At 46.4% G+C, this 14728-nt stretch overlaps 1 protein-coding gene across 2 annotated transcripts; it reads left to right on the top strand.

Annotated features, from left to right (window-relative positions):
• Positions 1–347: 347 nt before the first annotated feature.
• Positions 348–14074, top strand: CLDN18 (claudin 18). 2 transcript variants are annotated; one of them, XM_032193589.1, is made up of 5 exons: positions 348–567; positions 12496–12660; positions 12990–13095; positions 13347–13457; positions 13897–14074. In XM_032193589.1, the coding sequence occupies exons 1-5, from the start codon at positions 348–350 to the stop codon at positions 14072–14074; spliced, it is 780 nt and encodes a 259-aa protein (XP_032049480.1). The 2 variants fall into 2 exon arrangements, with proteins under 2 accessions (XP_032049480.1, XP_032049478.1); XM_032193587.1 differs by lacking the exon at positions 348–567 and adding an exon at positions 7652–7871.
• Positions 14075–14728: the final 654 nt, after the last annotated feature.

The raw sequence follows: 14728 nt of genomic DNA, 5'->3' as shown, positions 1-14728 counted from the left end.
GTGTGGCTGCCTCTGAAGGTTTAAGGGACTGGTTTAAGGGACCTCCTGGCCCCCGACTGCCCAGGCTGGCTGCACCTCTGCTTCGAAGGAGAAGGTAAACAGAGAGCGAGGCGTTCACACCGCCTGCAACAAACGGCCCTTGGTACTGAGCAAGGAAAATTATCTCACCGAAACAGATAAAGGGAAAGGGTAGGTTTGTATGGCGCAGGCCAGACCTCTCTTGACTCCCGTCCATGACGTAGGCTGTGCCTCCAGCTAAAAGTCCCGTCTGCCCTGGCGGCGTGCCCCAGAGCCAGCTTGTGGAGGCTTGTGCGTGCCGAGGGCCTGCCCAGCGAGCCGCCAGCACCATGTCCGTCACAATATGCCAGTCCATGGGCTTCGTGGTGTCCGCTTTAGGAATAGGAGGCATCATCGCGTCGACATGCATGGACCAGTGGAGCACCCAGGACCTGTACAACAACCCAGTGACGGCCGTGTTCAACTACCAGGGCCTGTGGCGCACATGTGTCCGGGAGAGCTCTGGCTTCACCGAGTGCCGCGGCTACTTCACCATCCTGGGGCTGCCAGGTAGGGACTGCTGCTGGCGAGGGCTGGGAGGGCAGCGCTGTGGCCATGCTGCATCTCAAGTGGTGCCGTGGGTGATCGATGGTGATGGGGAATTGTTGGTGCAGAGCGGGGAACCCACCTTTTAGCCATGAGGGACCTGGTTTGGAGGACAGGGCTCTTGGAGGCACCTCAGCTCCCACAACCAAGCTGGGGTTCAGCAGAACTTGTTATTATGCATGAGGTAGCTGAGCTGTTGTCCTGGAAAGGCACCTAGGACTGACCTGGGTGTACACTCGCATGCCAGCTGCATGGTGCATGTGGCTTCCCACCAGAACCACTAATGTTCCTGGTGTCTGAGAAGATCCTTTTCAAAGAGGATAAGTCACTGTTCAGCTCACCCCTAATTTACCTTCAGTTCCAGTTTTTCCTTCCACGGGTGTCATTTCTGTCCTGGTTGAGCCCAGAGTATCCAGGGCTGTGAACAATTAGGTCGCAACAGGAATATCGAGATTTCCTTCTTGCCTTAATACACTGAGGAGAGGGGCACTTAGGTTATTCCATCCATCTACCCTCTGTGCTGCAACACAAGAACAGAGGGAAGAAGCCAATTATACCAGCAGATATTGCAGAACTTCTGCCAAATGACATTTCCAAAACAGAAATTCACCCACCTCTGGTGCCAGGTGCCAGGGATGCCCATGAGCATCTTCCACTTGCTTGATCCATGGCTTTCTGTGGCTGTGGATGGCCCCATGTGTTCACACCTTGTTGTGGGTGCAGGCATGCATTTTGATAGAAAGACATGGTGCTGATCCTGCCTGGGCATCCTGTTGTGAGGTCCCTGGCAAAAGCCATGAGTTGCAGCAGGTGAACCATGGACAACATCCAAAAGGGGATGTTAGAGCAGGGCTTGGATTCATGCTATCACTGTTGTCAAAGCTGAGGCTTCTCCCCAGGGGAAAATGCATGCAGCAAGGGGCAGGACAGGTTGGAAAAACTCGACTCCAGCATGCCAATTGCTTATATGCATAAAGATTAAAGTTGCCTTGCAAGGAACAAATAGAGGTGTAAAACGCAAATCCTCTCCCCATGTAGTCTTAATTTACACCCACACACACTCTCCCACCACACACTGAAGAACTTCTTCAGTTCATCAGCTCTGAAAGCTTAAAATTATGAAGAATGTAATTATGGAGAATGTAACTCTAGAGAAGGAACAATTGAACTTTTCAAGTGTTCGTCTCCAGGAACTACTTTAATCTTTGCAGAAATTGGAGAATCCTTGAGATTTGGGGTCTTCTTGTTGCTGTGCAATACCTTCAAAAATCTCAGCACTGCAGTGCATGATTACAGCCCTTTTTGCAGGTCCCAGCCCCCAGAGTGCTGGCTGTAGGGTGGGCATTAATTTCCTAAAATGCAAATGCACAGCATTCAGTCTGGGGGGTGGATTTCCTGCATTTATCCAACTGGTTGCTGGAGATGTCTCTGTCCCTCCCAAATCCTCTCCTAAATGTTTAGATTTCCAATGAGCCGCTCACCTTACAGGTTCAACAGAGCTACTGGGTGAATTGCTGGGTTTATTGCACAACCAAACAGAGATTAAAAAATATATATATAACAAAGCACAGCTTTTAGAAATAAAGGTGGGTGGGATCGTGACACTCCTGAAGTTGCAGTAAAAACCCCCAAAGTTGGTGAGGTGTCATTGCCTTCACTTCTGGTGTGTGACTATGTGAATATTCATGTCCTTTTGTCCTGACAAGCTGATTTCTGTGGCCAGTGCTATCAGCACTGCCCTACAAAGCGAGGTGGATTTTTCCTTTCTTTTTAATGAGCAGGGCTTGCTCTTTTTCTCAAGTCACTCCATGCGCCCCCCCTTTCCTCTCTGTTATATATCATTTGGCACTGCCAGTCTCTGGAGAAGCTGGTGCAAAAATAAGCTCCAGGCCTCTAGGCTCCATTCTTGTATTCATCTGCTCCTACGGGCATCTCATCCCACCCGCTGCTGCTGCAGGGCAGCTGCATCCCAGCCAGAGGGGGCACAAAGTGATGCTAAAAATGAAATTATTAATTTGCAAAGAAATTATTTAAGCAGATTGTTGCAACATTTATTCTAACACTGCTGCACCTTGATCTCCATTAAACCCCCCTTGCAAACCGCACCATAGTTAATGGTTTGTCAGCATTTCCATTATAAACCCCTATTTATTATTCTGACAATGGCAATTTATATTGGGAACAATAGTGCCGGAGTGAATAAAAATAATAGGACTCCAGCAAAGCAGCGAGGTGACCTGAGTACATCAGTGAAGTTTGGGTTTCTGAGGATTTTTTTTTTTCAATCCCTTGCTCCCAAAGCAAAGATTAAACTTGCCTTGCCCATCATCTATCTTCAATTTAGTTGGGAATTTTAATTTCAAATAGATTGAGGAAAAATCAAGATAATAGATGAAAATGAGAAATAACAGGTACTTTATGTCTCTCCCCCTCACTGCTCGGCGTATAAACAGTCAGTCTCTGGTGAAATGTGTCACTTGAGATCTAAGCCTGTTTGTTCTGATTTTGCTTTCTCTTATTATTTTTGCTGCTTGTTTTGGTGTGTGGGCAGACCTTACTGTGACTGTCTGGAGGACACAATCTCAATTTGAACATACAAATAATAGAGAAACAGAGGTAGCTGAGCACTGATGAAAGTGATCATTTCACCTATTGCAGAAGTCACACTTTCCACAAAAATGAGAGTTCTTCAGTTGCTTGCAAGTTTGTTAACCTATGATAACGTCAGCAGTAATCTTCTTCTTTTCTATTTTGTTCTCTTTTTTTCCAGTCATCTTCAGCTACAGCTGTTTAGCCATTTCTGAAAGGGCATTTTGTTCTTGAGACAAAATCCCTTTTGACCCTCCCAGAAAGGCAGCAGAGATATCTCTCAGCTCTGTAACAAAAGGCTGGTGACTTAAAAAATAAGAATATTTCAGATTTTCCAACAGCAAACTTTGAGTCTGAAAGCATCCTGTTAAACTTCTGTAGCTGGTAACTTTCAGTGGCCATGCAAGCTTATGTGACAGGGTATTTGCGTCCTCTAGGAGTTTGCTTGGACTTGTCATGAACTCTAGGCTATGAAGGGTCTTTTGTTACCTCAGATTTTTTTTTTCCAGTCTATTAATGAAATTCTAAAAAGTAGCTATTATTATTATTATTATTATTATTATTATTTTATTTTATTTTATTTTATTTTATTTTATTTTATTTTTATTACTTTATTTCTATTTTTTTTATGTACAACCAACTCACATTTTTTGGCATAGTCCTAGGAAAAACCTTGCTCTGTGTTTCTGGATAGTTTTGTTTTGTTTTGTTTTGTTTTGTGTTTTGAGATTGGGCAGCCCACTAGCCAAGGAAACAGCATTTCTGCTGGATGCTCATAAGGAGGGGGACTGCTAATTGCTGTGTCGGGGCTGAGCTACAGCTCAGAGGCTTGTGGGGAAGGATGCATCTCCATTCATGTCAGCTCTGCTGAGGGACCTCCAAAACCTGTCTTGACCACCTGAAGACCAGAGAGATAGAGGATGCCTGAGATGTGATGGGGTGCTGCCACTACCCCTTTCCACGCCAAGGTTCAGAAAGGCTGGGCGGCTCTTCTCATGCTATGGACCTGTGGGCCACATACTTCAGGAGGCTGAAGTCATCATAGCAATGGCGGGACAGAAAGAAAAGGGTGGGTTTGCTTTATTTCGGCCTGAACAAGCTGGAACTGACTGCCAGGGTGTGAGTTATATTTGCAAATTTTAAAGTCAACATGAGCTGTAGGTGATTTTTATGGGAGAGGCAGTGATAACATTCAGGAGTTGCAATGGGACCAGCGAACGGTTTTGAGATAATACAGAGCTGACGCCTGGGTAGATAAAGCAAGAATGAGCTGAAATAAAGGTTGCAGAGGGGCGTGGTCACAAAGTACCTTTCCTTTTCCTCATTTGGTAGGCTTAGGAGTGGGGAGCAGCCCCATTCTCTGCTTCTTGGTGGGGCAGCTTGGTCTTCGTGAGAGATGTGCCACAGTGTGCCCCTTCCTCTGATTTGGTTCAGCATCACCATGCAGCAGGGCGAGCCCTCTGGCCCCAAAATTCCACCTCCTTGGTGGAGACTGAATGACAGGTCCATACCTGGGGAGAGGTCCCCTACCTTGCAGCCACCCTGGGCCATAGACAACCACCAGGAGTGACTGGAGGTGGATATCAGGTGGTAGTAAAGACGCTGAGACATGCTCTACAGCTGCCCACCACCCAATGATTTTTCAGGTTGTGCACTGAGCCAGAAGTTCAGATAAAACCTCCAGGTCATCATCTATTATTGGATTGGGTGCTGGGAAAATGGTTTGAAGAGTCCTTTTTTTTGCAAAGGGAAATGTATTTTTTCCCTATCGTGCGTTGCTCAGAAGCAACCATTAACAACAAGCACACTGTATTTGGGTTTAAAATAAGAACATTTCAGAAAGGCAGAGAAAATAGGCTGGAGGAAGGATTGGGATGGAAACAGGTTTGTGTTTTTTTCTTTTTTTCCTTTTCTTCTTTTTTTTTTTTTTTTTTCTCCATAACTTTGCTACAAACAGCCACCAAGGAAGGTACTTGTGGGGACTTTGAGTCCCGTGTCTACAAACATGATGCGGATCAAAACATGAGAAAAGACAAGCAGGTAATGCTGGGATGGCTGGATAGCACCTGAAGCAATATGCCCAGCGATGAGCAAATAAAAACCTCTCCAAAAGTTAAAAATCCTTCAAATACAGCAATGCCTGGGGTGCTGAGCATGGCTGAGGGTTCATTTGTTGCTCAGCTTGGGACTCAGAATGACCCTCATTGCCCAAGCCTTGCTGGCTGGAAAAGCCGCTCCAGCTGCAGGCAGCTGAAACCAGCAGAAGGGCTCAGAGGAAGGAGTGGGTGCTCCCCTCCCAGCAAAGCAAACACATGGACCCAGCGTGCAGCAGGACCACCGCCACCAGCAAGCTGGATGGAGGTTCTTCTTGGGAAAAAAATGGGAAGAAAGTGTTTGTCCTTTGCATTTCACTCTACTATCCCTACATATATTTTCCCCAAGGGGTTATTTTTAGCTGTGACCAGCCCTGGGGTCCATTTGTGTGTGTGTTCACCTCTGCAAGCCATTGCACGCAAACCCTGCGGGGTGACACCAGCCTTGGGAGTAGGAGTGATGTCCCGGAGGAACACCAGTCCCTGGGACATGGCTAGAAGTGGTCTAGCCTGGAAAAAAAGAGATGTGGCCTCTTGGCACTTGGTGGCAAGAAGGAGGGGAGTCCTTTGGACCTGCTGGGCAGCATCAGGCTTGGACACAACCAGCCCTTCTGGAGTGATGCTCGGGAATGGGGACATTTCGGCAACTCCTTCCCCTGCCCCCATCTGCCACAGGCTGTGGGGCCATAAAGGTCAGGATGGGGAGCTGGCTACATTGCTTATTCTAGCCCTTGTTGTCCTCCCAGCTTCCAGGTCCTCCTCAGCCCTTACTTTTCACAATGAATTACCCCAGATGAGGTATGTTTGATGTTTGTGAGTGCGTCTTCTTCCTCACTGAGGATGAGCAGCTCCTATCATCTCTTGTTCTCGAGGGCTCACTTCCATGGGTTTTGGTCACATTATTTCTTTTGCTGGCTACTTCTGACCTTTAGATATGTTGGAGTTACCCCTTCCCCTGATGTAAACTTGCCAGTGGAAATGACTAAATTTGAATAAAGCTGTTGGAAGCAAAGACATCTTGTGCCTGGCCCTGGAGGGCTTTGATGGCTATGATCTGTACACAAGATGTGAATTGTCTTTGGCTGCAATAACAAGACCTACCAGACTGCAGTGCAAAAGCATTTCTGCCTGATGCCCACCAGCCCTCTGCACAGTCCCAAAAGCAAAAGGGGTGCCATGGGTTCTCCAGAAGGAATAGCCAATGTGTAACAACCCCACTGTAAATCATCCATCCGCAGAAATCAGCTTCTCCTCCTTTCCTTGTAGCTTTCATACTGTCTTGACCAGGCATTCATATGGAGAGGGATGGTGCCATGGAGCTGGGCTGGATAAAGCAAGAATTTGTTTCTAGGTCAGGGCTGAACTAAATCTCTTGGAGCAGGGTCTTGGATCAGAAGGGATGAGTGTGAAATCTGGAAGGTCCTTGTATCTCACTGTGCTCCATCAGCAGAGCATCACGGCGGATTTATATTACTCCCCTGAGCCTAGCACTACTCCGCTGTGCCAAGAGATAATTCATTTCCTAATTTTTATATCCCCTGCCCCATTTTCCAGGACCACTGCCCTACCTAATGCAGACAAGCACCTGCAAAAAGGCACTTTCTGAATGGTCCCTGTCCCCCACATGGGTTTTGGTGGGGCCACGTGATAGGTGATAGGGATGTGGGTTGGAGGAGAACAGGGCTGGGGGAGCATTGCTGGGTAATCTGGGGGCTCATGAGCATTTGAGGTGACCTCGGTGATGCCCCAGGAGGCTGCAAGGAGCAGCGATGCCCCTGTCTGTGGTGGAGGCCCCATGCCACCCACCAAGCTCACCACTGGTGTCCCTATCCACCTCCACACCTCTTTTACAGCCCACAGGGACATCAGGGCATGGAGGTGTCCCCATCTTGGCCCACTGGCAGATTTACTCCCACGTTGCATAAGCAGAGAGCCAAGGAGGCGGTGAGCTGTGGATGCTGAGCTCTCCTGGGAACATGCTCTTTCCCCCTGCCCCTCTCAGCATGCTTACGCTGTGCCAAGCACGCAGCAGGAGCCCGATGGGCAGAGAAGGGTTTCAGCAGGGGCTGGTGTGAGCTCTGAGTGAGTTGCCCAACACTTGACCGAGCGTGGCCGCTTAGCCCGGGAAGGACAAGCACTTCTAAAGGACAAAAGCTCATATCTCGGGCCCTGCCAGCACAAACCGACCCAGCGAGAGTGAAACCGGACTATCTTGCAAAAACACTTTGTGCAAACACACCGCTCAATGGAAAGCATCTGATAAGGGTTGCTGCGTTTCTGGTGGCTCAGTCGGGAGGACTTCGGTGCTCCCATTAGGTCTGTGGCTTCCCGGGGCTGTCTCACCTCCTCTTGCTGGGGGAGACACCATGTCCACCACCATCTGCCAAGTGATGGGGTTCATCGTCTCGTCGCTGGGGGTTGCAGGGTGCATGGTGTCCACTGCCATGGATATGTGGAGCACGCAGGACTTGTATGACAACCCGGTCACAGCCGTCTTCCAGTATCAGGGACTGTGGAGGAGCTGCGTGCGGCAGAGCTCAGGCTTTACAGAGTGCCGGCCGTATTTCACCATTCTTGGGCTGCCAGGTAGGGCAAAAGATGCACCAGGTTTAACCCAGGAGCTCTCCTGTAGCTCTGCACCCACAAACAGGAGCAGCAATTTTAAAGCATATTGCAAGGAATAAAATTTCCAGGCTTCTCGGTGCACGGGCATAAAAATATGCACGTATTTGTTACCAAAATAATACCTTCACTTGGTGCAGACCACAACTTGGAGCATGTGTAGGTGATCTCTGGATGAGTGCCATGGGGCTCAGCTCCGTTACTGATGTGAGGAGAGTGAGGATGCTTGGACCTCCAGATACTCTGCCCCTTTGGATCAGAGCCCAAGGAAAACAGCTGCATGCGGTTATTGTGTTGTTATTAGAATTGTGGTTTCTGCTGAAAACAACTGTATTATTTTTCCCATAAAATACAGATCTTTTCTGCAATGGAAAAAATCTTCCTCTGAGCAGTGTGGGCAGGGCGAGGAGGGGAAGGGTGTGCTCAGTCACAGTGGAGTTTTAGTGGTTGCAGCAGTAGGTTGCAGAGGGGTTTTACTTACTTGTTTTCTTGTGATTTCCACGGTGTCAGGTACAAAAGGAGCAGCTTTTCCCACCTCCCTGCATGCGAGGGTATTCCAGTGTTCCTGAGCTATCTGGAGCCATGGGAAGGGGGCAGCCAGCCTGGCTCCCCGTGCCTCCCTGTGCCCTATGGCACCATGCCCTGCCACCAAGCACCAAATACAGTTCTGAGCGCCTTTTTCACTCTTGGGGAAATGTTGCAGCTAGGTGCAAGCAAGCACCACTGCATGCAGACCTTTTGCATCTGGTGCAGAAGAAAGTACAAGGCAGTCTCCCAGCCCGTACCCTCACGCATGCCCACCCTTCTCCCCTGCTGCAAGGAAGGGGCAAATGTTGTGTTGAAGACCAGGATGCTGGCGTGCGGTTTTTGCCTTTTGAGAACAGGCTGTGACCATCCTGAGGGTTGTGATGGAATAAATGTGTTTCTAGGGCTCCAGCCTTGGGATTGTCAAGTGACTTATTGCTCATTTCATTTGGCAGAAAAAATATATTTATTAAACCATACATGCACATGTTGATCTCTACATTTACATATCATAATAATGCTGCCTGTATGTGGTTGTGCTTTAAAAGAGCATTGAGGCAAGGATTACTTCGATGCTGATTTATCATTATCAAGGTTCTACTTTTCATTTTATTTTTAAGTGATAAAGCAACAAAGAAATGTGCAAGGCATTCACAGACAATTTCTGTTGTGTCATAGATATTCTGTCAGTTTTATTCTCTTTATCTGCCCATTTAGTTGATGCTGACCTTAAAACATAGAGAAGGAATGCTCTAGCTTCAATTTAGTTAACTAAAAAAAAAAAAAAGTGTTTTCCTCTAAACTTTCCATATTCCATTGATCACACTCATCATAAACTTACATTTTCACCTTTGTATTTTGTATTAGTAACAGAAATGCTGGAGGTGTTAGTTTGGATGACTTTAAGTTGCTTTGCTTTGTTGCTTTGTTATCACCTTTCACTACTCACAGTAACACTGGGGGGAAAGACAGCTCTCCAGTTCCACTTCGGACTGAAAAAATGTAGTAATGCAAATTGATTCAAAATTTCAGACTTTTATTTATTTATTTATTTATTTATTTATTTATTTATTTTGGTGATGTGCATTGATACTGTTTTCTGGCAGACAAACCCTTTGTATGGAAATCGTGTATGTGCAAAACAAGCAATCATATATGCACAAGTAAGAGCACAGCTATTGTATCCCATGCAAAACACACATGCAAAGACAGGCAGGTAGTTTCTGTGCTTGGCTTCAACTACAGGGCAGCATGGTAGCTAGTTCTCCTGGTACAATTATTTTCCTCAGCCTCCTGCTTTGTTTGTCTGCAACCTTCCACTCCTTTCTGCTAGAGGAGGTCACTGCCTTTGAAAAGCATCTCTCTTCAGAGGACTTCTGATGGATGCCAGAATTCACTTCATACTGCAGTGCTCTCACTTTTGGTCCCAGGATCCTGGTGAAGGGGTCTTAATGCCACAGCAGACCTGAGAGCACTTTCTTTTCCTTGCCATCCTTTTGCAGAAACAATGCATAAATGAACCCCGTGGCACTGACATCCTGCAGAGAGGAGTGACTGCTGATTGCTTTGCACTTTGTTGTGCCCTGCTGTGTGTCCCTTCTCTACCTTTCTGATGGTGGCAAATTGCTGCTTTTCAGTGTAGATCCATCACACTCGGACTTCAGTGCTCTAGCAGAAGTCCGGTGTCTGCACGAGATGTTTGGCTTGGCCTGCCCATTGTGCCCTTTCACGGGCACTCAAAGCCCTGGTAACATCTTTCCTGGGAGCCCACGATATCCTGGTGAGGTCTTGGCTTTGGATCACCTATTCCTGAAGGGCTTGGACCACCCTAGTGATGGCACATAGGGACCAGAAGGTCTGTAGAAAACATCCCAGGAACAAAGGACTGTCCCAGAGGCAGACCCTGAAGGCTACAAGGACCTGCCATCAGGATCCCTAGTGTCTTATGCTGCCTTATCGGCCTCTGTTGCCCCTCCTGAAACCAAGCAGTTAGAAAGAAACTTTAGTGATTGTAAAGACAAATGAGTATTGTGATTTTCTTCTCTTTACAGCTCTCTGCTTTGCATCAGGTGCTGCACGAACACCTTTTGAGGGCTGATAAGGCATATCCGCCAGCTTCTTGTTCTCGGATGAATAATAACTAGTGAGCTCGCACCTGGGGGCTGATGAATGGGAGATTGAAAATCCCAGGCTCGTTAGCACTTGTTATCAGCTGATAAGGGCAAATTGAGTCATAAGAGCAGCAGCCCCAGTGGGACTGCCAGATGGGAGAAGGTGATGTAGTCCCAGCTTGTGGGATGGCAAATGGCTGTTTGTCCAGGCATTGTGGTTCCAATGTGGTTCTGGTCAGGCTCCATACACCTTGCTGTCCTGGGGAGTGCTTGTAAACGGCTCCCTTCCCTTCCCTGGGTCAGCCCAGTAAAAGGGATGATGGGCAGAGTTACCACAGCCGCTGGGGCTGTGGGATATGTTGCCTGTCGCTCTCAATCACTCACAAGCTCTTGTCATCTTCCCTGAGTGTCATGCACAGGGAGGCATCAAAGCCAAACGCAGGGCTGTGAGAGCTCATGGCAGGGCAAAAAGAGGCTTCAAAGTGTCCTGGCCAAGTCACAACAGCCTTTGAAATACTTCTGACAACGTCCTCCCAATGTCCTGCCAGCGCTGCTGCCTTCCTATCTCTGCCAGGGTGGGGAGTATCAGGCTGTAAGCAAGACTGGATATGTGCCCTTATTAGAAAATCATCTTGGCGTTCAAATGCCCAGGCTTTTCCCTTCACATCTATATTTTAAAAGGTGCGTGTTCCCCTTTGCTTTTCCCCCTACTTTTCTACTTAAGCCAGGAGGAGCCTGGAGGGGTTTTGCTGCCTGATGGACAGCAGTGTTCAGCTCCCACCAGCATCACAGCTTGCCTCCAACCAAGCAACCCCACCCTGATGGCAAAATGCTCAATAAATTCAGAGGAGGGCATTTGCGTGTCCTATTAATTAACATGGATGGGTGTATACAAGTCTAATATTACAAATAAGCAATCAAAGGACATGCCGGGGAGGTCGTTGCTGAAGCCTTGTTGCTGTCCCTTGGTCTATGTGCAGCATTGGTCAAGGTGATTTTCTCTTGTCCTGTTACAGGTGTTTTTATTATAAAGGAGGAACATACAGAATTCCGTTTGGTGTCACAGAGTGGTTGGAATACCAGGGATAGCTGGGTGGAGCTCTCTGTGCTCATTGTTGTCTGGGGAAAAAAAAATCTTTCTCAAATCAGTTCAGTTATGGAAAAATTCCATTTTTAAAAAAAAACAGATCAGCCAAACAACAACAGAGCATTAGTGTGATGTAAGTTAGAGGTGCAGCAGCGACGCACATAAATACAGAGAGATAAAATGAGCAAATCCTTACAAATTAAATGAAGAAAAGAAGGTTTCTATTCCACTTTGAAATGCAGGTAGAAAATTGTGGTATTTCTAATACTATCGCTTGGGGCTCCCGCAATATTTAAATTAAGGACCTGATATATTCCTGCAATGTTAAATATCCATTATCACAGTGAGAATGAGTAGGAATATCAGTATCTTCGGATAATTTAGGCTTTATTTTAACTTTCTCACATTAGAAATTCATGATTTTTCCACTCCTATGAAACATTTTTCAATGCAAATGCAATCAGCTGAACTGCTTTATTTGGAGTAGCAATAGAGAAGGCCACGCAAGCCTGATTCACACTTGCCCCAGCTGTATACCAACCCCTTTCCATCAATTTCAGATGAATAAATCATGACTAATGCCCATGGACATTTCCAAGAAGAAGTTGTTTAAACCATCCAACTCTTTGGGAAGCTGAGACAAACAGCTGCATTTCCAGAGGCATCCCAAATCATGCTGAGAGTAGATGTGGTGCCCGTTTTCCATGGGATGGTCTTTGCTTTCAGCATATTAAACGTTTTTTTTTTTTTTTTAAATAATATATATATATATATTATTTTTATATATAAACAGTCTTTAAAAACTTCCCAGGCTCTGTCAAATCTCAATTCATTTGCTCATTGTGGCTCTTAATTTGTTTTGCAGCAATGTTCCAGGCTGTGAGGGCCCTCATGATCGTGGGTATTGTTCTGGGCATCCTTGGCCTTTTTGTGTGCATTTTTGCTCTGAAATGCATTCGTATCGGCAACATGGAGGATTCTGCAAAAGCCAACATGACTCTGACCTCTGGCATCATGTTTATTGTTGCAGGTAAGTGGGTGGTGTTGTGTCTTCCATATGCAAATCATTGTGTTTACCGGAAATTGATTACTGGATCAGTCTTCATCACATCTGGTCACAGGCATTTCTGCTGGTAGGACTTGGGATTTTGAAGTATAAAGTTTTATTCTTGCTGCTAGAATGTAAATATGTAGAAATTGTGGCAGAAATGCAAACACACAGTGGGTCCCCACTTCTCCATAAGGTGCCATGTCAGGACAAAAAGCAGTGTCTCACCCAAGCTGTAAGGTGTTTCCTCAAGGCCCAAGGTGATCGCTTGTATTACATGGGTCTCAGTCAACCCTTCTGTCTGATCTCAGGTCTGTGTGCCATCACCGGAGTGTCTGTATTTGCCAACATGCTGGTCACAAACTTCTGGATGTCCACAACCAACATGTACCAGGGAATGCAGAATGTCCAGAACAGGTAGGTGGTTGTTCAGCTCAGAATGCTCCATGGTGCAGATTTCCTCAGGGCCAGGGCATGCTGCAGCCGAAGGAAAAACAAACTCCGGGTGCATATTACTCTGGTCCCATGACTTGGAAGATTCAATGAACCTCATTCCTATCTGCACTGGAGATAAAGATAATTAGTCTGAGCAAATTGAGTGGGATGTCAATGAAGAAACACCCTGGAGCATGGTCAAAGCAGTAACCATGCACATCACTGTTTTGTAGGTACACTTTTGGCTCAGCCCTCTTTGTTGGTTGGGTGGCAGGTGGCCTAGCCCTCGTAGGAGGCATCATGATGTGCCTTGCTTGCAGAGGAATGATTCCAGAAGAATCCCGGTAAGTCTGTCTGTGGTGGACACAGGAAGGTATTGCGTGAGGTCTTGGGTGGCAAGATAGCATGCAGCCAGTACACCACAAGACAGGTGTAGGCATAATGACCCCATTGCAAAAGTTATCATGATTAACAAGTCTTATGAGGAGCTGATGAGGGAAATGGTTTCTTTTATCTGTAAGAAAAGGAAACTCAGGAAAGACCTTGGGAGGTCCTTCACTCAGCCAGTGATTTACTCACAGGAAAGAAAGGATAGGTTTATGAAAAAACGTGAGAGAGACTTGTAGCCTGTCTGCAGGTGGTTGGCGCTTAGCATATTCAGCGACTCCAAGTTACGACAGTACAGAGTTTCCCAAAACCCAACAGCAAACAGGAACACAGGGTGCAGCACAGGGGAGTCACAGAGCCTGCAGCATCTGATGCCATCTCTCATGTCTCTTCCAGTTACAAGGCAGTGTCCTACAATGCATCGGGGCGGAACATCTCCTACAGAACTGGGCCCTATAAGGTTGGTTCGGGGTACGAACCTGAAACGAAGACTAGGAAAGGACAAGGGTATGAAGAAGCTCCTCGAAGCGAGGACGGAGGACGCTCGTACCCTTCAAAATATGACTATGTCTAGTAGACTTTCTGAGCTTGAGGTGTGCTGTATTTTACAGAACATTTTACAGTTTAGAAACAAGTATACACAAACAAAGAAGTATGTAAATAGGGTTGTGTTTTCTATTGTTTTTCCCCCACTTGGAGGTGGTATCCTAACCACATTGGTTTTATTTGGCTGACTGCTGGCATGCTCTCTCTCAGCATGCCTATAGCAAAAGTAATGTCTCTATGCTTTCAGAGTAGAACAGTTTCTTCATATTTTACATATAAACTCTGATAGCCAGGACCAGGATTCTGCCTTGTGCCATTTTCTAATTCACCTAAAAGTTTTCAATTCCCATTTAGTAATGGTCCTGTTACATTTGTGGTCACTTTGGATGTCTGTGATTGAAAAACACATACTGAGATTGTATACAAAAAAGCCTTAACAAATCAAGAAGCTAAACCAAAAACATTGTGAAAAGCAGAAATTATAATCTGAAAATCTCCTGTATTATTTTGTGGTGTATTGAATGAAAATGAAGTCATGTCCCTTTGGTGATGGCCAATGCATACAGACCATGTAGTCATGGCATTTTTCCTCCCTGGGCACTATTTCTACTCAGACACACCTTTGCTTTGCTGGTGGTACTACAGTGCTGATCTGCTGTGATATTTAATCTGATTTATGTTA

This window comes from Aythya fuligula, chromosome 9 (assembly GCF_009819795.1).
Source record: "Aythya fuligula isolate bAytFul2 chromosome 9, bAytFul2.pri, whole genome shotgun sequence".
NCBI lineage: Eukaryota > Metazoa > Chordata > Aves > Anseriformes > Anatidae > Aythya > Aythya fuligula.
This window is presented reverse-complemented; position numbering and strand designations above follow the sequence as displayed.

What these genes read in the sequence shown, in the direction of transcription:
- CLDN18 (XM_032193589.1), top strand. Translation starts at nt 348, where the DNA reads ATGTCCGTCACAATATGCCAGTCCATGGGCTTCGTGGTGTCCGCTTTA. An exon ending in CACCATCCTGGGGCTGCCAG is followed by an intron (nt 568 to 12,495) that starts GTAGGGACTGCT and finishes TTTGTTTTGCAG; the next exon opens with CAATGTTCCAGGCTGTGAGG. An exon ending in CATCATGTTTATTGTTGCAG is followed by an intron (nt 12,661 to 12,989) that starts GTAAGTGGGTGG and finishes GTCTGATCTCAG; the next exon opens with GTCTGTGTGCCATCACCGGA.